Raw genomic sequence first — 24,197 nt, 5'->3', positions numbered from 1 at the left:
CCCAGGCAGTCTCTGCTCAACTCCCTTGTTTTTTCTTTTTTTATTTTTATACTTTTATTCCTCCACATACACAACCAGTGGTGTAAATATTTTAAATACTTCAGTAAGAAACAAAATCATCCTAGAGAATGAATGGTTTATGAGTTGGTATGGTACCTTCTGTTACAATTTTCCTTCTTGAACACAGACAAGAGGCAAGGTGGGACTTCAGGGAAAGTGCTTTTAACTAAAAAAGCAAATTATTTGCATAGGAAGCAAAAGCTCTGCTTATGGACAGAGTGCAATAATGTTGCTTAGAGATAAGCAAGGTGTGCAGGACATAAAATTGCATTTTGTTTTAACTTTGTCTGCACTCACTGTATGGCAGATTTCAGCCAACAAAGGCTGTTTTAGCAGATCTAGAAGAAATGAGCTGTACACAGCCATGTTATTTCTTAATCTCCTTTTTCTCCTAGAACTTCTGATCCTGAAGCCAATTCTGGGCAAATGTTGACAGTATTCCTTACATGAAGTGAAAAGGAGCAACCCAGCAAGAAAGAGAGCAAAACAAAACACACCCACTCATTTAGTACCTCTGGAGACACAAGGCTTAATTTGAATTGCCCACAGCACAGCCTGGGGAACAGAAAAAATGGAAGGGATAAAGAAAAAAAAAAGCTGGGGAAAACCACAGGAGATGCACCAGGAAGAGAATGGTCTTATAGTGCATCTTGGCTTCTCTGCTCACAAAATATTGTGCTGTTTTCTACTACTTTCCACTGTTTACCTTTAATCTCCAACTAGAATATGGTGCATCCGTTTCTCTACAGAAAAATCTTGCAGTTTTCGTTCCCATGCTTAACAACTGCTCTCCTGGCAAACCTTGAGTCTGGGAAATGTAACGAATCTGAGGGAAAAAAAAATACAACAGGGAAAAGAATTGGCCTCTTGTTTTTCAAAACATGATCCCCACACAGTTAAAGGATTGTAATTTCATTTTAAAAAATGACAAAATGAATCATGCTCAGAGCATCACAGTTGGACAGGTGCATCTTAGAGAGGGGAGAGACCTAACCCTGAGCACTTGGCACTGCTGTCTCCATCTCCAGAGAAAGGCACACATAAACAAGCCTCTCCAGTGACCTATATAAGCAAGATTTTTAGGTTGGGTCACAGCAAGGAGGAGCTGGGGAGAGTGGCTGTCATTACCTCCTCAACCCACTCAAATCCTAAATGTATTGTTTTAATTCTAAACAGGAGAATCAGTAGGAGTGCTCTGTTTGCTTACAGTGCTTCAATGATTTTTTTTTTTTTCCTGCATGTTCTCATTATGTAACTTGATAACAATCCTTCCCATTTGCTGTTTCCAGTGTATCAGTCTTTTACACATCTGACACACCTGCATTTCAAGGAAACATTCCATGTGGAAAGGGAGTGCCTGTACAAGCTCCAGGCAGCAAAAGATAGTGTTGTTGTCCAAGAAAATCTGCTACTGGGTGTGATGGGAATGGACTGGCTTGATGCCTGAAAGAAATCCTGCTTTGAAATGATCAAGATGCATTTATTGGAGAAGATGATTTACTTTGCATTTTGCATATCATAGTTGCTGATCAATGAATAACACAGAAAAATTAAGTTTCAAGGCTTCAATAGAAATCTGTTGAAACGTGATATGTTTTAACTACTGTTAACTCACTCTACAAGGAGAGAGTTATCCCAGAGGCAGCATTGCTTTCAAAATTAAAAACCACCTTGGAATTGGAACAATAATTGAAAACCAAGCTTGTTGCAGGTTGGGATGGAGAGGGTAGAGATTCCAGCAGCCAGGGCTGAACTTCTGAAGGGCAGGGTCCCACACCACAGAGGCACTGCTGGGGTGAGCCAGCCCCTGGAAAAGGAGGAGCAGCCAGGGAATAAGAGAGAAGAAAGGCAAAAATCAAAAAGAGAGAGTGGCCAAACACACTGAATCAGAAATTGAGAGATGAGAAGATAAAGTCAATGAAAGAGAAAGGACTTGAGAGCTGGGAGCACCTAAAAGGAGAAAAACTGATGGGCAGTGGAGAGTAAAAGGAACATGTGAGATTTCTGCTGAGAAATAAGTGACAGACCCAAGTGGGGAGGAACAAACACAATGCTGCCAACTTCTGGTGTTTAGCATCCTCCATAATTCCCTACCTCAGGGAGTAAGGATAATCCTACTCTGACCAGAATGTTTCTAGATCATTTATAATGTCCTCAGAAAAAAAAAGCAGAGGGGAAAAGCCAGTGCATTAATTCAAAAATTCAGCAGCTAAGCACCTGTTTCTGATGAGTATTAAAGCTCAAAAGACAGGGCTGTTTTCCACTGAGAAATACAGCTGTTACTGCTTCTAACCACAAATGGATTTAAGAAATAAGGCCCTTTGAAGGGCCAGTGGTTGGCCCCTAAATTCAGTTTCTCCAAAGCAAGTTTTGCTCTGCTGGAGCAGTTACAAGGCTGGGTAAAGCAATTCCTGATGGTGCAAAGGAGGTGCAGCCCCTCTTCCACCAACACTTCCCCAACATGAGCATCAGGCAAGTTGCTGGATGAGTTAGTAAATGAGGCTTCCAGCAAATCTAAATTATATATAGAAGGTAAAATATTTGCCAAGTTCTTGGAAATTTGAGAGAGCATTATGAATTCTTAAAAAAAAAAATCCCTCATTTTATCCTTAAAAATTATATGGGTTGTTAGATGTTTCCTCTTTAATTTTCCATTTTAACAGCAACAGTGTGCAAAAAGGTCTTCTAAAAACATCAACAAATCAACCCACATTCCATTCCTAGTTCATTTTCCACATGTGAAATGCTGCATTTTGTGTAAATGAAGGAAACTGAAATATGAAACATGAGCAACATCAACATAAAATTAATATATCCCCTGAAAAAAAAAAAATCAAAAATGTAGAGAGCCAAAACCCACTTCAATAACCTAAACAATCTCCTCTGAACTAAATGTTGCATCAAAGATTAGAATTTAGCAAGAAGCCAGTGCTGTTCTGGGGTTTCCAAGAGATTGCTTCACTTGCAAAGTTCAAAAACAGGTGGGTACAGTCAGGATGCTGCAATTTTGGGATTCCTTCCAAATTCCACATTATTTTCTAAGTGTTTAAAATAAAAGCCTTCTACATCTTTCATTAGAAGCAATGTGGGGTTTTATTAAGTTTGCTCACTAATACTGATGGTGTCAGTAGCTGAAAACCAACATAATAAATAAAATCTTTAAGAGCTCCAAGCTTTACCCCTGCCTATCTAGAGCAGGATTGTGACAGCCCATTCTGAAGTGCAGGCTCTCAAACCCTTGAGCTTTGTTGGGTTTCCAGAAAGCATCAGAAAGGATTCAGAACACAATTAATCCTGACATCTGAATGGACATTCCAGAGTCAACCCTGTTCATGGCAAATGAAAGAGAGGGACTGTAATGCAGTGATGGTGCTGCAAACTTTGGTTTCCATCAGAAAAAGCAGCTTCAATACCAAAAACTTCAATACCAAAAGGACAAATGGAAATTTAACTCAAAAAAAAGCAGCACAATCTCCAGCCTCGTTCAGAATGAGGATTTATGTTTCTAGGACAATCAATAAGGTTAAATTAAAAGCATTGAGCAGGCTTGAAGAGATGCTTACATAAAAGGGAATATTATTAGCATTTAAAACTCTGGATTTAATGATCTGAAATTCTTAAGTTGCAGAAAGTGTGGTTGTGGAATTTCTTCTACTACCTGGTCATATTCCAATGCTCCTGGGTAGAGAGGCCATCCAAGAAACAGCTCTGCAATCACACACCCTAAGGACCACATGTCTATGGCTTCACAAAATGGCAATCCCAGTATGATCTCTGGTGCTCTGCAAATCAAACAAAGTTACTGAAGGTTTGTCCTTGGGGAAGAGAGGTCAGTCAACAATCCAACATGACAAAAACAATGCAACAAAATCTGTTCCTTGATAATAATTTCAATAAAATCACAGCATAAGAAATTGCATTTTTATTTATCTAATATTTTGCAGCTCCAAGATGTTGGTTTTTTTTCCCTACAAGTACCATTTGCTATGTACATGAAAATAACTGATATGCCTGGAAAACAGCATGTCCCTGATTCAGAATTTTTGTCTTTCCTCCAGTATGCCTCAAATGAATTGTCCACTCAATGTCATATTGTAACTATATTGCAAACACAATAATCTTTTATCTCAAAAAAACCCAACCAACTAGAAGTGTTATCTGAAAATCCACTTCAACACTCCTCAACTGTACAGTACAGTTCAAGCTATTTAAAATATCAATTTAATTACACAACTGCAAATCCCTTAATGTACTCAAATCAGTTGAATGTGATCAATTTTTAAATCACTTAAATGAAAGCATTGCACTTGCTAAACAGAGCAGGTGTTATTTTTCACCAAAAACAAATGTGAATTATTTAACCAACACCATCTGAATTTATGTCTGCACTCAAGAACCAGAAAAATTGGTATTGACACAGCTGCTAGAGGGGCTTTTAATGTCTCTGTTCACATGGAATGGAACTCAAGTATTTCACAAATATCCATTTTCATTGTATTTATCCTTTTAAAACCTTCCCTCCCAGCTCATTCAAGCTATTAACAAAAGGAAAAAGAATTAATTAATATCTGCATTTTAATGATGCCTGGAGATGTAAAGTATTATTTAAAGCATCACACTATAAAGGGATCCACTTTTAAAGCAGACAATCTGGTGTTTGCTCAGCATGTCACAGAGCAGTAGGAAGGTGGTTAAAACCAAGAGGGTAATTCCCATTGCAGCTGGGCAGAACAGGAGCATCCAGCTGATCAGCAAACAGGCATTTCTCACCTGGGTAAAAGCTCACAAATCTTATGCTTCAGCACATCCTGGAGTAGTCTACTGACATTTCACACACAAAACAGACTCTGCTCATAGCAAATACCTACTTATCTCACTCCCCTTGGACATTCACCTTCACCAAAATATTCTTTACATTACAGACATGGATTGGGAAAAAATTCCTGGTTTTATGCTAGATTGGGACAGAGCAGCTATCATGTAGCTGTAGAGCAGATCAAGAGCTGAGGCATCTCCATCCCTTTTCACAAGGAGTATTGGTAGAAGCTGTGCACAGACATATCTCAAGCTCCAAGGATGCACATTCACCACCAGGGAAAAGGGAAAGGATTCCCTATGCTCTGCCCCATCTCTGACCAGTGAAGCCACAGGGAAAAACCAACACTTTACATGGATAAGAGAACATGTAGGACAGGATATTCTGTTAAATAATTCTGTACTTTCCATTCATGCTAGCACTTCAGCTCTCCCCATCCCTGCCACAAACCATTTTGGTGATTATATGGGAGTTAAATCTCGTCACGCTGGCAGTGAAACTGGAGAGGCTCAGTTTTCCACTGCCCCCGAAGATTTGACTACAATAAATTTCTTGGGATCAAACATATGTATTTTTGCAATGCAGGATCATGACACTGCAGTAAGTCTCAGCTAGTTTTGTTATCCAAGAAATCAATTCAATATCTCTGGATGCCACAAGACAGAAATAGCAGTGAGAAACGTCTGCCTTTCCCCTGGCTGGGTGCCAGTCTGCCTATGGTTGTTACAGATCTCTGTTAAAATACACTTCCTTTTGTTGTATTATGTTACAGCCCTGAATAGTTAATGAATATACACACAGCCTATGGATACAGGGGCTTTAACAAATGCTTCTGCTAAAATAAGCTCTGTAAAACCTCTTAGGTTTACTCAGTGGTTCAAACAAAAATAGCTGCAGTCTGTCGGTCTGTCCCTCCAGAGACACAGGGCAAAGAAAAGAAGGATGAGGGTAGACACAATGCCAAAAAAAAAAAAAAAAAAACCAACTGTGTTTCAAAAATACAGTAATCTGTTAGTTTTACACAAAGAAAGGCACTAATAAACAAGGCTAAGGAGAAGGGAGGTGCTCCAACACTGGATGTACCATGCAGAAAGAAGAAGAAATAATTGTGCTCCTGAGCACAGCTACCTGCACCACTCTGCAGCACAGGGGACAAAAAACATTTTCAGGCCAGCTTGAAGAGAGGAACATGAAGAGCTGCTGCTCCTTTGGGGCCAATGTCTCTTACCATGTGTCTCATGCTAGTCTTTTAAATGGAGCAACTCTCTCACAGCTGCAGGAGAACTGTAACTGAGTTTGAGCATGTTTGGAGCAGTCTTAACCAGCTCACATATTTTTGTTAAATCAAAGTTTGTTAACTCAAAAACACCTGCTTCTGTCTCTCCTTCTTTTAAAGTTCCTGTTAAAAATCTGTCTGGAGAGCTGAAGAGAAAAGTGCTAAAGTGGAAAGAATCATTCTTCAGTTTTTATTTTTAAGATGATCCACAGCTGTTTTCTCCTATAAGGAATATTTCACCATACTCCCCTTCCTAATTACAAGCATAGACATGAGAGTGGTAGGAACTGCAGATGTCCCAACACTCACTCTAACATCAGATTACTCAAAAAACAGTATAACTTAGTATTTCTCTCTAAAAACAGCATCACACACACACTCCTGCTTGGTTTTTACTGCAGATCACAAGATGACACCACAGTCTCCACCTCAGCAAACAGCACCAGTACCAAGACATCAACAAAGAGAACACAGAATTTTTTAAACTACTTAGGTTTAGAATCTTACTTAAATGTTTAGAGCAAGATTTTGGAGATAAATCACCTATTTCCTTTTTATCAGTGTTAATTAAACATTTATTAAAGACATTATCATAAACCAGCACAGCTTAGACTTTACAATTAGATATAAAAAGATGAAAGATACAAATGAATACTTGTTTCAGCTGCTTGTTTAGATAGTCACATTTCTATTTATGACATCAGAGGTCATAAATACATATACTACCCTATAACCTTCTGTAATCTTATGAGAAAAGAAATCAGACAATTGGTTCCATTAACTTGTTGAAAGACCAGAATATTTCATAAAATAGTTTAGCTTCAGCATGTTAGCCAGCAACAAAAGCAACAAAATAAACAAATGTGAAGAAAAATGAGGCAGTTCCTTGATGGAGGATTAAAAAAAATAAATAAATAAAAAATAAAAAGAACTTGCTAAAAAAAAATCAAAACTGGAGCCTAGTAACATAAAATTGACAATTTCTTCCAACCCTTACACTGGGGGAACAAAGTATGAAGAGCAACAATTACTCATACCACAAAAACAAGTCAGAAAAAAATCTGTAAGAAGTCAAACCATTTCAGATGTCCATTACCTAGAAATGGTTGGTTAGAAATGCAATTTAGAACAGAAGTTACATGAAAAAGCTGAAACCCAACAGTCACTGTACAAAGTAACAACTGAAGAACAGCACAAAACAATAAGAACAGCAGCTTCCCAGAACTGTACTCTCATGAAAAATTCAGCTGAATGCAGGAATAATTTCAAATATGTTCCCACTGAAGGTTCTGTGACACAGTCACACTGCACAGCAGATCAAGGAAATGAGACTAAAGGTTGAGTGGTTTTTATTTCATTTCCCTGGCAGTGTGGGAGGGTCAGTGTGTGGACTGCTGATCACAGCACTGGTTTATTTACTGCCCACCTGCTGCTCTCCAGAGTAGGGAGAATAGAAATAACCTCAAACTTTACTGCTAAACTTCTCCACCTCTATTTACCATTGTGCTGACAGTATCTAATAATTACCTACACTGGGTACAACACAATGTCACCATGATGAGGAATATTAATGCAAGGAAGCCATCAAAAAGGTGGGATGTTTATATATATATTTTTTAATTAATGACCTGATGGAAGTCCTAGTAAAGAAAACTGATGTAAATGAATCCAATTTGCAAGGGTTAAAGTCAAAAACCAGATTACCAGCCTGAGAACAGCTCTTTCCCCTGCTACCATGACAAACATAAAGCAAGCACATCCCTTCTGAAAGGAATAACCACCCATGGGGTGTGAGATCACAACTCCTCCAAGCCTGAGAGAAGGATCAGATGCAGTGGGTAAGTTAATGAGATATGGCAGTGGGCATTCTGATGAGTTTCCCCCCAATTAATTCTCTTCAACTACCAGTCTTTACCATGTACCTGAAGGAATGCAAACCTTCCCTCAAGATCTGCAAGAATACAGGAAAAACTCTTGGCTGGAGGGATCAAAATCAAGGTGGCAATACCCAAAAAACTCCCAGGCAAGTACACTTCAGTAATCTGAAGGATGAAATGGGAAGGAGCCATGGAAATGATATCAAGATCAGTTGGCTCTGTAGTGGATTCATGGTCATCTTCAGAAGGAATTTCAGATATGCAGTTAAATCAACACAAGTAAGGCATACATGGTGTAGAGTAAACCACAGTGAAAATTAATGTACCATAGGCATTAATTAATTACCCAGCAGAAATTATGTTATAATTTAACCAACTTTTCAATGAAAAATCTAGACAGCTATACAGATTACTCAAGAAAAATATTTTACAATTGGGAGCAAAAAATAATCAGAACACCAGTATTTCTTTTTAAAGGACAGACATATAAAAATATTATGCCTTATATAAAACTAGTGATATTCCCTCACCTTGAATAGTGTGTGTTCACTTTTGAATTCTGTGTTCAGTTTTGGTCACCCCCATCTGAAAAAGGATACATCAAATAGAAAAGACGCAGAAAAGAACAATGTAAATTAAAGACTTGAAGAGATTTGGGTACAAGAAGAAACCCTGGTTAGAACTATAAAGCTTCAGGGAAGAATGAATGATAGTAACATTATTCAAATTATATAATAAATAAGGGAAGAGAAGGAGACAGGTGTTTCTAATTTCCTGCCTCACTCTAGAAGACCAAGGAATCCCCCACCCAATTTGAGATAAAGACTGGTGTAAATATAAAAGTGGATTTTTAAAGCCAGAATTACAATTACTCTCAGAATCACAGGTCCCTGTTGAGATAAAAAATATTAGGAGTATTTAAGAATGGATAGACAGGAAAATATCCACAAGGGTTCTAGATCATACAGTAAGGGTTGAATCCATGTAGAACAAAAACAGCCATCAATTGTGCAGAGCTGTAAGAAAATTGCATCAGAAGACACTGAAGTACAACCTTGTGCTACAGTAAATTTTCTCCAGCAACAAAAGACCAGGATACAGGCTGCTGATCTGAGAACACACATATATCTCATTTCTACATATTAAAACCACTATTCTTGCACAAATATACGAGTTACCCAAGCAAATCTCTTGACCCAAGCTACAATCTTCTGGTCTCTACAATCTTTCCTCATGGCCAGAATAATTGCTACTTGTAATGTCATTTTGTTAAAATAAGGATTGTATCAATAAAATTTATAGGTGTCTTTAAAATAGTTGTGTTACACATAAAAAAATCACTCAACTTCACTTGCTAAGAACACTTTTATAGCTGCCTTTATTCTCTCTTGCTTTTAAACCCACTGAGATGTCAGAATGCAGACTGGCAGTGTCATGTGCTGACATATATTTGATCTTAGAAATGCAAGTAGGGTACACAAAACCAGACAAAGAGGAAGGAACACTCCTGCAAACCAGTAATGAAAAACTGAATTCTAGATTTCCATTCACACTCCAGTAATGAAAAACTGAATTCTAGATTTCCATTCACACTCCTTTGTAGCTTTCTAGGGTTCTTTTAACTCTTTTATGATTAGGCATTACGAAGTACATAAGTAGCAAACTCTGATAGGGTTGTATATTTTTAAACTCTAAGAATGTAAGAGGAGTTGGAAATCAAAAATATAAGTGGACAGACACAGACACATGAAATGTCAGCTCAACTGGACAGGGGCATCTTTGTCTTGAAGGCAGCAGGAAACACTCAATCCCACCCTCCAAATCAATATGGCCATGCAACCTTAAAATACAGTGAAAATTCAGATTTTCAAGCTGATCTGGGAAGCTACCCCCTTATTCCCAGTTTCATTCCTCCTTTGAAGGAGTTTGATGCATGGGAAGTGGTAGTGAAGACAGAAATCATTCACTGGATCTGCTGTAAAATCCTATGGCCACAGGATGAGTTTTTCTACCCCAAAATGATAAAATCTTATTTTTGCTTAATAAAACATTTTCACAGGACTATGCATGCTCAATAGGTAGAAAAAAATCTACTTCCCCTCAGAGCCTCATAAATATATATATGTATATATATATATATATATATATATATATATATATATAAAACATACAAAACTGTCATGCAGCTGCCAGTTCAACTTTGAACCCTGGTCTGCCCTAGAGAAGGATTTAAAAATCTTATATAGAAGGCAGCCCACATATGTGACTACTTAAAAAAAGAAGCACAAAAAAATTCTTTAGAACTCATGGCTCATAACTGAATAGGGAAAAGAAAATTCAGACAAAAATTAAATCCTAGGTCATTTCCTCAAATAATAAAAAAAAAAAAAATTCTCAAACTGTCCTAGATCTTTATCCTGATACTGAAAAACAATTTTGAAAGAGCAAGTACAGATTTTAAGCTAATATACTTGCTCTTCTAAGTACTTAGCAAAAATACTGAAGAAAATAATTTAGTTATTCCTGTTTGATTTATTCAGATGAGAATAATGAAACAAGTGATTTCAGCAAACTCTTTTCCAATTATCCACTATCTCTCATGAAAGGAGGAGTTGATTTTATTAAAACCAGATGTTTATGCTTCTGCCTTTTCATGATTTTGATTTTCCTTGAAAAGACTTACCAAGTGATTTATTTATACACTCGATATGTCAAGCAGTTTTTTGAATTACATGAAAATTAAGAAAAGTAGATACTGATGTAGCAACAGAATGAACAAAATGGTGCAGATATAAACTGCTTTACTGATAAATAAAGCCTGCTATTTAATACATTTCCATTTTGGATAGGAAAGTGTCAATATCTGAAGTGTCAAATGAGGTTACTTACCAATAAGTGAATTTAGACAATACCCTCTGTGTGCTTGTAGGATTTACTTTTAATTTTGGGGCCACCCTGCAGTGCTTCATCCTTGCACTGGTCCAAGGTTGCAAGAGATGGTCACAGAGACACTGCCCAGAAAAGGAAAACATCCAAAACCTCGTACAGAGGTTTGGGACATAACAAAACTGAACTGTCTGGGTTATTTCTGAAGGAAATCCTGCTGACAAAACCCAGCAGACACAAGGCAGTGGAAAGAGGAATTACTTCTTAATATCACTGATTAGCATGAACCATTACTGGCATAATCCAAGTAAAAAAAACAGAGAACACAAGGATGCTGCTGTTATGTCAAGAATCAAGTGAATCATAACTTCATTTAACCAGCTATTAATCAAAACAAACAAACAAACAAGCAAACAAAAAAATCAAACAAAAAAAACAAACCTGCCCAGAAAAACAAAAAGAAAAAAATAATAAAATCCCAAAACAATGCCAAAGAAAAGTCTAGCCTGAGACACAAAGGAGCATTTCTTCAATTATTCAGCAGAGTAACAGAGTTTTCCCTCCCACACAGGCAAAAAGACCTGCCTGCTGCAAGAGTTCAACAAACCATGGAATTACTGAACTATCTGAAATCATTTTCCAGCATGAAGCTGTTGCACAGTGCCCTGAGATGAACACACCCCACCGACACTGCAGAGAGCAAGAAAATCTGCTCACATCCTCGCTCATTGTGAAAAGGATTTTTGAAACTGCTGATATGTGCCCATCTGAGTGATGCTATGGGGAAATTTTGCAACTCAGACTGACAAATTTTGACTTCAAATTAGATTGTTTAAATTATAAAAACATCACCAAAAAAAAAAAGTTTTTAAAAATTGTAATCTTAGGGAAAATCCGTATTTTCGTTACAGATTATTTTTGAAGTGATACTGGATTATAAAAACATTGTCAAATCAAGATTCAACACTGACAACATGACATCAGGATAAACAGAAATGGTAGGCTTGTCAAAGCTGTTTAATTTTGAAAGACAAACAAGCAACAGGCTTGTAGGAGAATCTAGTATTTAAAAATTATCTATTAACAGCAACGTGATAACTTAGAATTCAAATATTCAATTGAACAGTAGTGTCTTGCAAAATGGATTTTGATATAACAGATTAGCACTGGAGATTCATGTCCTGTTCACTGAATGAATGGAACACCAGAATCCATTTCACTTTGGATACTCCCCTATATAAAGTGTTATCTAGACACTTAGTACCTATGCCAGATGCTAAATTAAACACAAAAAATCAGAAAGAATAGTAACATGAAAGTTATGACAGAAAGCCTACAGATCAGCAGATGAATGAACACACAGGAAATTAAATCTGCTTTCTCAGGGTTACACTAGTAGAGACCTTTTGGTGAATAAAAATATTTTTAAATGTTCTGTTGGATTCATACCCAAGAGTTACATGCCTGGCTCCATGTCCTGTGGGAATCTGTAACTTCCACACCCTGCACCCAGTAAACACCAATACTTCACTTGAATTTTCACCTGAATGCTGCTGCAGTAATTTCTGCTGACTTGGCCAGTTCCTGCCATACAGATTTCTATGATTAGACCCATGGTGTGAATATGACACCAGCAGAACAAGTCTCATCCTTACCCATGGCTTAGCAATCCATGGGGAAACACAGCAGCACCTCAACTCTGGGGCACAATGCAAAGCCACCTGTTAATGCTCTGATAAAGAAGAACTTAAAGGTGTTTTTTTCTCCCTCCCTGATGAATTTAACCTATTGAGGAAAACTACACAAGTCTATTTTGGTAGGCTGTATTGTTAGGACCTCAGCCTTCCAGCACATCCCATCACCTGCTTCCCATTACACCAGTCTACTGAAAAAATCCAGATGCAATGATCCCTACAAAAGTTTTACCCCAGCCTTGAACCCCACCAGCAAGGGGCTCCTGGTTTTTTCCTTTTATTGTTCTCCCTAGATGCTTTATTCCCTGTTTTTTTCCCTATTTTTCCTTCCCTATTATTCCATTTTAGTTTATTTGTCCTTTCCCGTTGAAAGGAGAGCCTGTCTATTCTTAGAAGAGTTTTGCATCCTAAAATAAACTGCTTAACTATGTATCTATTACATTCAGAATTGATGTCACATCAGACCCTGACAACATGCTACAACAGGAATGCAGCCACAGCAAAGAGCCCCAGCATTTCTGCAAGCCCAGCTTTGCAAAGATTCTTGAAGTAAATTTACATTCAAATATTCATCTACCCAAACATTAAAGCATTGGGTAGGGACTTTTTTCCATTTCTTCTTCTCATTACATAAATGGGGATGTTTTTCAAGCAATTCTTGCCTGATATCTAATACTAAAACCCAGAGCCTCTACCAGCACACTAGAAGAAGTAGTCAGGGTAACCAGATTATCCTGGGAATTCTTTTTAATCGTGCTGAATGTTAGAATGTTGCTGTGAGCAAACAGAAGTTAAAAACAGGTAGTGCAGTTTAAAAAAAAAAAAAAAAAAAAAAAAAAAAGAGATCTAGATAATAACTGGATAATAATGGGAGCCTTTCATCTGAGTGAACCCTTTGAGTTTGATCCAGGACACTAATAAGTGCAAGCAGCTCATTAGTTATGGCTAAAAACTTCATTCTGTTCCCAATATAGCCAGACACTCATGTTAGGAAAAGGCACACTTGTTGACAATAATAACAGAAGCAACCAGGATCAAATAGACAGGGAACTTTCCCCTCATTTACAGAAGAGCTGCTGCTCAAATTGGGCTGAAGCACAAAAACTGCTCAGTGCCCTGACTGGGGCTGAAGAACTTTTGTCTCCAAGAAGAAAAGGAAAGGGAAGATATCTTCACTGCCTGCTCTTCTCAGAGTGCACAGAAAGAATTATACACAATTTCACAAGGCCCCACAAGGCTTTGCCAGGAAAGTGGACTTTAAAAAATAACAGCAATACTTATTTCAAGAACATAACTAACATTTAATTTGAACTATTAAACATGCATTAATATAATATCAATAAAGATTATTAAGCACTCCCAGATACATCCTGAACAAAGAATAAAAATATACACTACATAAAGCCCATAATCCATCTAAGTACCATACTAGGCCAGGGAGATATTCTGGGTTCAGCTTTCAAATGACTTGTGCCAAAATACAAAACCAAGACAATGCCAACTAAAAATTTATGCAAAGCATCAATAACTAACAAAAATTGCAAAAATAAAATCATTGTGAAATTGGACTATTTTGCTTGTGATGGCCAGATCCTGAACAGTGCCCTAAAGGCTGTGGTATTATGAGAGTCTGCACATGGGGATTATTTACCAGGAACTCCTGCTCCTTGAAAGGATGAAAATTAAGGTCCAGTCGACAAATCTCTACTAAAAAGTTACATGTGATTTCCTTGGATATGTGTAGAATCACACATTGGTTTGTTTCCAGCATATACAAATTTTCCATGGGGGAAAAAATAACCCTCAAATCAAAGTGCTACTTTTTCTTAGTCCCAGGAACTATTTTTAGGTTATGCTGTCACACCACAAATTGATAGGACAAGCTTTCAAAGGCCAGCCCTGCATTATGTCATTGCTTTCCAGTAAGGCTCCCAGCACTGGCCTTGCTGTGTCTTTGCTATCAGAATTAATATTTCCCTTTGAGTCAAGTTCATTAAGTTTTCTGGCAGTTTTACATTGTGCTTTTCACTTTTAGGAAGAAGTCAACCTACAAAAATAAGTGTAACCTGCATATGCTAAAATTGGGAGGGAAGAAAAAAAAAATCTTATTGAAATAATAAAAAAAAAACCACCTCCCAAAAGCAGCCACCTCCAGCTCCATTTCAGCAATGTCCTACTTTGCTGCCTGCAGTCCCTTCACACACACTTCAATGGCTGGGGGAAATCTTTGTGGTTTTCTTCTACATTCATATAGTTCTATAGTTCTTTTGGGTCCCTGACCCAAAAGTTCAGAGGTGAAATCAGACAGGATCGCTATCATCAGCTCAGTGGGATTTTTGTGTAATGTGATTTTCCCCATAATCAGTTTTCCTGAATGTCTTCCTTGCAAAATGGCAACTTTAAGATTGAAGCAGTAAAGAGTATTGATGATACGAGAATAAGAAATTATATTATTCATGAAAAGGTAGCATAAACCACCAAGCAGGCCAATACACTAAATGAATCCTTGGCAGTAATCCCACTGCCAAGACAAGCTTACAAATTTGTTTACAATTACCCAGGAAGAGGTGCTGTCAAGCAGCCTTGCCATGGCTCTGTAAACAACATATACATTAATGATGATGCTGGGAAAGGAGCAGCAAATTTATCCATTATCAGGCAATTGCTGAGATGCTGGAATACTTGAAGCCTTACACAGAAACAACCTCTTGAGAATAAATAGCTGGAAACAAGAACAATATCAGATCTACATCAAAATCAAAATAGAAGAGATTTAGAGGCTGGTAACATAACCTTATAAGGAAGAGTCCATTAGAGCATAATGATAAATACAGGTATTTTCATTAGTCATTTCAGAACCAGACAAACTCTTTATTATTATTATTTTCTGTCTCTGACACTGCAAATGAACTTAGGGCAAATCAGATTGTACTATGATTTAAGATTTCAGATTTTTTACAGACATAAATAAAAATAACCAACAGAGAAAGACATAAAATCCAGCACACATCAAAAAAAATCCCTAAAGATACATTTTTGAAATAAATTTTCATCTGAAGAAGAAAATCACTAAAGTCTACAAGAAGTATGTCACTGACTTCTCAAGCCTTGCAGGGTACTGTAAGTCCCTAAAGACAGAAAGCTGCTTTGGTCAGGTACCAAGGAAACAGGCCTTTACCTCAGTGACCTCAAACAAGTGTCCCTGGGAATAAAAGGCAAGATGGCCTTGTTACAAAACACAGAACATTACATTCTGCTACTTTCTCTGCTGCTCTCAGGATGGCCAGTGTAATATTGCAGCTTATTAAGTACCATGCAGCAATAAAGTGCATTATGATTACTAAGTGCTTTCCCCAAGGTGCTTGCAGCTCCATAGAATAAAAGTGACCATTTTGGCAATTTAAAACCATAACTAAGCAACAAATTGATGGAGCTGCAGCAGTTACACCTGATGTAAACAGGCCTGCTGATTTATAAAACTATAGGTGGGAAGGTTTCTCAAAGACACCAGGCTTGTTTCTAAATCAATTTTATTACTTTAAATGTGATGAAAACAGACTCAAATATCCCTGACTTCATTTTAAGTTCATATGAACTGTGGCAGATGACAGGTTGCCACTCAGTAGATTCCATCACCCTTCCAACCTCAAAGCAGCATGGCAAACGAACCAGGAACACCAACCAACCTAACAAGCATCATCAGACTTGATCTGCCAAGGTCAGGGGGACAGGGAGTTCAAATTTCAGTGATTATAGTTTCATCAGCAGAAAAAGAAAAAAAACAAGCCTATCAAATTCAAGAGGATTCCCAAAAATAGGCTTTGTTCTACAGAATGAGCACATACCTCTGACTGTTGTGTATTTCTTATGCCCACTGGTGCCAGTATACCCACTGAAATGAGAGACAAGTGAAATCATAGTGGTTTTTGTTTCACTGTTCAGCATGGAAAAGAAAACTGTTAAAAATCTATGAACTGAGAGACTGTAGTTCCACCAGGAGTTAACTGAAGGAAGTCATCATGCATTCATTTAACTGGCTCTTCCTCCTCTGGGTGATTTCATCACTCAGCCTCTGGAGGGGGAAGAGGATGGGAGCTGAACTGTGTCCAGGGCATCTCTAGGGTAAAACTGACCCCTGGGAAAACCTAACCAGACAAAACAAAGGACTGGCTTCATAAACTTCTCCAAATCACCAGTGTGTCTCAATGCAAGCTTGCTGTGATTTAGAAGTGGTGTATAAACACAAGCTTAATTACAATTGTCATATGTTTGGTATTTTCTAAGCAGTAAACAGGAACAGGCAAAAACTAGCTGATGAAGTCAGTGCTTGCATGTATCAACACAGCTTTAGATAAGAATGTTCTGAAATAAAAACCACCCAAATCCACTGCCTGTGCCACTGCTTCAATAAGAAGTTATTGCTGTGTCATAACTGAGTCAAAAAAAGAAATCACAAAAATATCGAGGCAATGTTTACAAGTTGCATGATTACTTTAAAGGTAATTATTTAGCTAGAACACATGACTCTTATTTCCCTATGAAAGGCTCTCTACTTAACTGGATTAACACACTATTGATAGCTAAATTCCACTGCCAGAGGCTACTGTCAAGTCATCATTTCCAGAACAAACCTATAAGCTATTTTCTTTATCCTGTGTGCAACTATTACACCAAGCTCATCATGAATTTGTTCCCAAAGTGCTCTAAAAAGAAACTGCTGCAAAGAACATTCAAGAGATGCATGACACAGGATTACCTGTTCTAATGAAATGAGACCATACATCAGTCACAGGTTGGAAACCTAAATACATTTAGCAGCCAACCAAGAACCTCTCATCTGATTTTCAACATTAAATTAAAAAAAAAAAAAATAAAACAAAGATGATTCAGTTTTGATGCTGTGAAAATTTATTATTGCCTGGAACTCAACTCTCAAATGTTTTCTAGGGAAAGCAAATCCAGCTCTGCATTCTCAGCAAATAGTTCTCATAAAAATGTTTACATTTTTCTTATCAAAAGCAACCCTCAGATATGTACACTCACTTTCCCCACCCATTTCTTAGCACACACAATACACAGGTTTTCCACAGAGATGTTAGATAGGAAAAGAACAGAAATAACTTTATTTTCAGAGGTAAACAAGCAAGAGGAACTTCTGACCTCTGTGCTTTCATGGAATCAAGAACCATGTCAATACAAGCAGAACCCTCATTTTTTAATCTCATTTCCATTTGCAGCATTTAACTAAAATCAGAAAGATAGTTAAAAAAACCCTGAAAGTGACATCATAGTTTGTTACTGCTGTACTTCACATAAAGGGAATTTATTTTAAAGTCAGGCTTAGTAACAGGAACAAAAACAATAAAAAAAATGAATGGGTTCTAAACTGGGGAATTTTGAAGCCTGACTTCCTTCCTCATCTCCCAACAACACTCTGTGTTTCCTGATGTTGATAATGCTGGGTGGGAGACAGAGCCCAGCTTTTCCTAATGAAGGGCCCCAAAACACCCCTAGGAAGGGCCAAAGGGGAATAACCAAAGAGGTTAAAGCACACAAGAGCACAATCCAAAGAAAATATGTTTGTTAGGGGCAGGACAGGCCACTGTGCTGGCTGCACAAAGGACCCAAGAAAGCAAGTTACAATTTCCACATCCTGTACTGGCAAAAAGTGCCACCCTACTGTACTGACACAGGGCTGCTTGGAAATTTCATCAGCCCATCCTTCCAAAACAATTTCCCCTATTTTCCTGGGCTCTTGTCTGCCTCTGCAACATCAGCAGCCAGTGATCACATTTCAAAGCTGGCCACTCATGCAATAAAATTGCCTGTTGCACCACACAGAACTCCTCATCAGGAACTTTTCACACAGCAAATACAGAATCTATTCCATAAAACAGAATTGGACTGGGGAGTTTCACTGTGCAATTTTGCCAGGCAAGAAGTGCAGTATCCCATTAATACAAAAAAAAAAGGAAAAGAAGCAACAAAAAACTACCTTTAATGTGCTATAGAGACTGGGCACTGACAGCATCTTAGAGTTTTCATTCTTCATGAAGTTATTAGAGACAGTTCTCTGCCTCATCCCATCTTTTACTGAATGGGTTATGTTTGATGCAGGAAAAATAATGAGACTGAGCATAGGAAGGTTCCCCCTTTACAGAGGAAATTATATTGTAATGACAATCTACTTGAGATACATTTGTGGATCACAGAAATGTATGTTGAGTACTTAATTTTATTATTTTAAAATGTATCAAAAACATCACCCCTAAGCATGCAGCTGTCAATTATGCAAATTATACAAATCAGGTTTCAAGGCACGAAAAATTTTATGTCTTTTTCTTACACAAGCCACACCTGAGTCAAATAAACCAAAAAAGACCATAGCTAATGAAAAACAAAAAACAAATTGGAAACTTAGTCTGGTTATAAATTAAAAGTGCAAATTTTCCTTAAAATCCAGTTTAAATTAAAAGCTAAATTTGACAAAAAAATAAAAAAAGACTGTGTTAAACCACATCATAAATTAACACCTAGGGCATTAATCCCTTTCAGCTAGCAGTCCTCTAGTAACATGTAACAGTTCATTCAATTAAAAAAAAAAAAAAAAAAAAAATAAAAAAAAAAAAAAAAGAACAAAATGGATATTTTGACTTGCAAAAGAAAATATTGTTAACTGCACCCAGTGCCTTCCTGCACTCCCACCTCTCTGCAGTGCAGTCCCACAGAGCCAGGTCGCCCTGAGCCAGCCAGGAGCGTGGGAAGGGTCCCATTGCATAAGATGTTATTAGGGCAGCAAAGCCTGGCTGCTTAACTGCAGATACTTAAATACTCCAAATAATTACACAGATTACTGCAGCCACAGTGCTGCTGACCCAGAGCAGCAGGGAGCTGCTCCAACACCCCCTCCTCTCCTGGTGCCCCAAGCACCAAGCTGGCAGATGCTGACCCTTGGTGTTTACCAGGAGGCAGAACTGGACTGAGCTCCACTCCTGCTGCACCCACACACTTCCAAGGGATGGAAGAATTCCCCAACCACACAACTAATCATGTTATATCAACAAGGCAAATATGACTCCCACTGAAGTTCATTTACAGGCACAAAGAACTCTTCCTTCCTGCTCAAGCTCCTGCAGTCAAAGGGCAGTGCTTAGTGAAAATATATTTGGAACCCCACATTGCAGTATTTCAGATGTCAAACATCAAAACATATTTTAGAACAATCTGGGCTAATTTTAAATTTTGAGATATTTACTCAGACTTGCAGAAGCTTGGCACAAGATACTACAGACTAGTTAAAGCAAGCAAAACATTATAAAGTATTTGTTTCTCCATGGGATGATTAAAAACCCAACTAAAGGAACTAACAGAAGAAAAATTAAATCCAGCAGTACACTGCTGTGAGCAGGCAATCCTTTAAGTGCAGTGTATACAGCTACAGTTATCTCTGAGCATGCACTCCCTTCCCATTCCCCAATACATTTTTTGGGTGGGGATGTCTTTTGCTTTTGGGGGTTTGTGGCTTTTTGTTTGGTTGCTTTGGTTGTTGGGTGGAGGGTTTTTTGTTTGCATTTGCAGGGGTATGGCTGTTTTGTCTTGCTGCTTTTGAAATAAAGTTCCCTGCCCTGTCTGCAGAGCTTTTTGTTCCTCTTGCAGTGGCAGTGCCATGAGAAGCATTGAGCAAGGAGCTGGAAAGAGAACTAAGAACACTCTTAGTCAACATCAGGAAACTATTTCCACTTCAGAGGTCAGGAAGCTTCTCTCACTTGTGCCACATTCTGCTGAAGAAGAGAATCTGCTGTCATGCCACACAAATGTAAACAAACCTATCAACAACCTCTGGACTTAATTACACTTTGCTGTTGCTGTTTCTTCAAATTTGCACTGCTACTCTTCCCAGACAACAATGAACAACCCTCAATCTCTGTTTTGCTTTCTATAGCATGCAAAGGCAGCACACATATTATTGAGTTAGCCCAGAGCTATGCACACTTTGACTTGCCAAATAGCTACTGCAAAACAGCAGGGACAACCACCAACTTCTCCCTTTTCACCCTGCAGGAGTCACTAGTTTGAATCTTCCCTCTACCCTGCAGCTGCTGTTCATACCTCTGGCACTGGCACCTTGGGCATTTTCATCTCCTGTCAGATTTGGGTTGAACTACTTGAAAGTTCAGTGGTACTGGGACAAAGGCACACTTTATGCACACTAATCAGTCAGACAAAAAAAGCTCAGAGGTCAGCTCTGAAGTTTTTCCAAAAATGCCCACTAGATTAATCCCATCCAGAAAACATCAGATTTCTTACTGCAGGAGTTTCTTGCAGTACTCATTTCAGAAGTGCAAGTGCCCCTTCCAACAAGCTGATCACAGTCCACTTTCAAAACTGGTGCTTTTGCTTGTGCTCACAGCTCAACCACTGGAAAGTTAGAGATGCAACATACACAGAGACATTTCAGTATTTTCATTCTCTCATGAAAAACTCAAAATATTTGAAGAATCTTTAAGAGGAACTAAATGGACAGTCTCGTGCAGAAGAAAAATTAAGTTATGCTACTGCAACTTCAAAACTGCAGAATGAATCCACTCCATTGTACTTTTTGATTTGCTAAAACACACTAACCTGTGTACTGCCTTGTAATTCAAAGCATGTAAATCACATGCTTGACAAAATGTTAAGTTTGTCTCAAGAAGGAAAAGCCATCTCTTAAGGCACAACCACAAGGGAAAAATAAAATAAATAAAAAAAAAGGGAAAAATGTCTGAAAATATCTTTTCAAAACTTAAAAAGCAAAGCTAAAAATCAAGCCTGGCACCCACCATCAGAAACACATGGAAACCCAAAACAAGGACCATGCTGAAACTAGGAAATTGCAGGTCTCCTGTGTCTGGAGAGAGAACAGCACTAATCATAAAGTGATTAACTTCTATTAGAATTTTCATTGTGTCAGTAAAGAAGAAGGAAGGGCTGAGGCTGTTGCTATGCATTTGGCATTCCACATTCAGGTAACACCACCTTCTCTGAAATGGTTCCATGGATCCAGATTCTGCATCTTGGGGGAATGTTAACATTGGTTGACAAAGTGGCTGAAGGGGTAATTTCATTATTTCATACAACCTGCAAGAGAGAGTCAGTGGTCTCACACAAACTCAGGCCTCTGGATACACAGAATGAAAACGGTGAAGTGTTAAAAAATACCTGGAAAACCAGGAAACCACAGATGGGCATCCATCCAATTTAATACATTAAATATTAGACTAAGTTTGGGGGTGTCTCGTTTAATTTTATATCAGATACTACTGTTAGAACAGAGTCAGTGGGGAGTTATTTGATGATATTTGAACTAGTCTAATAATGATGCTACAGACACACACATGAAGAAGAAAAGGTCCTTTATATACCTAGATTTTTAATAATCATACCCTCAGAAGAAGTTGTGTGTGGAGAGATTAAGTGGAACAAAATTAGTGCTAATTTGTCTTAGGCAATCCTGAAGTTGTTCTTTCAGGAAGGCAAGGACATGGCTACAAATTGAATATCCCAAATGGCACACAGCACCACTCCAGCAGCAACCATCCCTGTGGGACAGTCATTCCACAGGCAGGGTGGAGCATTGGGGCACTAATGACACTAGTTAATTCCTAATTATCCCACTATGGAACAGCCTGCAGGGTTGCAGGGTTTTTCCCTTGCTAAATACCAGTTAGTTTCCTCTTTTTTGTAAGTTTTAGCAGCTGAACAGCTACTGTCTATATTAAACACTACATCAAATAGAAAAAATCACATAAAGCAAAGTAACACCAGGGATGGAAGTGGTGCTGGTCAGAACAAAACAGATCACTGCCAACTCAGAGAGAGAAGACTCACAGCTCATGGCAGGGCCAAGAGAGCAGTTAAAAAGCAGCAGAAATAAACTTGAGAATGAGTTAAGCACTCTACTCTCTCTGCAGAAGTTAGCACAGTCACAGACATCAACTATAGAGCTGTCCCAGCTACTCTGTGGCACAGGAAAGCTTTCCAGTGACTTTCTTACTGGAAATTGCTGAAATAATTCAAGGCTATATGAAAACCAAAGCAGCCATACCATATAATCTACAAATTATATCCTCCTGTTCTACTTTTCCAGCTCTTGGTACTGAAAATGCTGAGGCTCTCTGCTCTACTTCTAGCTGGTTTTCCAGAGAGGTGAAGTGTCCAAAACCAGCTGCATCTCCACACAGTGCTGAGCCAGCATGACTGTGGAGAAAGGCAGCAAAGCTGGTGAAGGGTCTGGAACATAAATCCTATGAGGAACAGCTGAGAGAGCTGGAGAAGAGGTTCATTGTATTCTTGAATACCTCAAGATATTAAAAACACTCAACAAAATATGTGTAGACATACATCATAATTTATGTTAAAATAAATAAACAAACTAGATCTAGATTATCTACAATAATAAGAGTACAAAAGCTTCATATAGTGTTACATTTATACAAAAGCCTTGTACACAAGTGAGGTGATGCCAGCAGTTTTTCAAAGAAGCCATGAAGTGCACATGTTTGAAAATTATCAGGGAATTATGTTTTATTGAAAGGAAGTAACAAAAATAATGGTAAAATCTGTTTCATTTCAATTCCTAGAATCAATTTTGGGCAATTAAATATATTTAAAATTCACATTAATTTTGAATCTTCAACAGTAAGAAATGTTCTGTGCACTACACTTGAAACAATGAAGTGTACTCTTGTGAAAGATTTCATCATGAAGTATTGGGTGGGTTAAACATTTTGAATACTTAAAGATTCACTACCAGAGTCAGATCCTATCATTCTCAAAAACATCCAAGAAGGCATTCAAAACATTAATGAAAATTCAACAGTGCAATTCTGAAAAGAGGCAACCACATAAAGAGATGATATTTTGTGAGAGACTGCTGCACTGTCCTGGGACAACCAAAATATCCTTGGTATTTACAAAGGGGAAAATGTTCTTAAGGTAACATCATGGTGTCAAAATGCAACTGCTTGAAAACCTTATCTGTGAAATGCTTTTGGCTTGTTCCTCCCAGCCCTCTAATCTCATTTCACTTGTTAGAAGCTGTTTTAGCAGTCCAAATAAACAAAAGAAAAAAAAAACAACCTTAAAAACATTAGCTAGCACTGTAGGACTAAGGACCTTCAAATGTACAGTATAAAATCTAAGAGTCCAGGCATTTCAGGCAATTTATTTTCATATTAACTTTATAACAGTTTTAAACTTTTAAACAGTTCTTTTTATCCTAGACACCACACCACTTTCCAATCAGTGCCTGAATTCACAAAGGCAGTGTGCTGATTTTTAATTCCCTAGGATTTTCCTGCTGGTTTTGGTCTGACTCCACTTCCCACATGTCTGCTCCATCCTCTTCTCTCCTGGTGGATGCCATGGATGCAGGAGGAGCCTTCAGCCACCAAACTCCAAGGATGCAGCCAAGGATGGGCAGAGGCTTGGCTTTCCATCACACTGTTTCAGATCCAGTACCACAGCAGGAATGCACAGCCTTATTTGCAAGAAAGGCCCAGTGGGAGCAATCTGTCACAATATTTACAAATGCAGCAGTGCAGCCACCA

The 24,197-nt window shown here is 38.1% G+C and overlaps 1 protein-coding gene across 5 annotated transcripts in view; it reads right to left on the bottom strand.

Moving 5' to 3' along the window:
- The window catches only part of HIPK3 (homeodomain interacting protein kinase 3), a 61,284-nt gene that overhangs the window by 15,917 nt on the left and 21,170 nt on the right, over window positions 1-24,197 (bottom strand). For all 5 annotated transcript variants that reach the window (XM_079310126.1, XM_079310129.1, XM_079310127.1 and 2 more), the window contains exons 3-4: window positions 3,719-3,842; window positions 767-886 (exon numbers count right to left, since the gene is read on the bottom strand). In XM_079310126.1, coding sequence (XP_079166252.1) covers window positions 767-886; window positions 3,719-3,842 — 244 coding nt within the window. The remainder of the gene's footprint in view (window positions 1-766; window positions 887-3,718; window positions 3,843-24,197) is intronic.

Source organism: Erithacus rubecula, assembly GCF_903797595.1.
Source record: "Erithacus rubecula genome assembly, chromosome: 6".
NCBI lineage: Eukaryota > Metazoa > Chordata > Aves > Passeriformes > Muscicapidae > Erithacus > Erithacus rubecula.
Note: the sequence above shows the minus strand (reverse complement) of the source record. Positions and strands in the feature narration are given on the sequence as shown.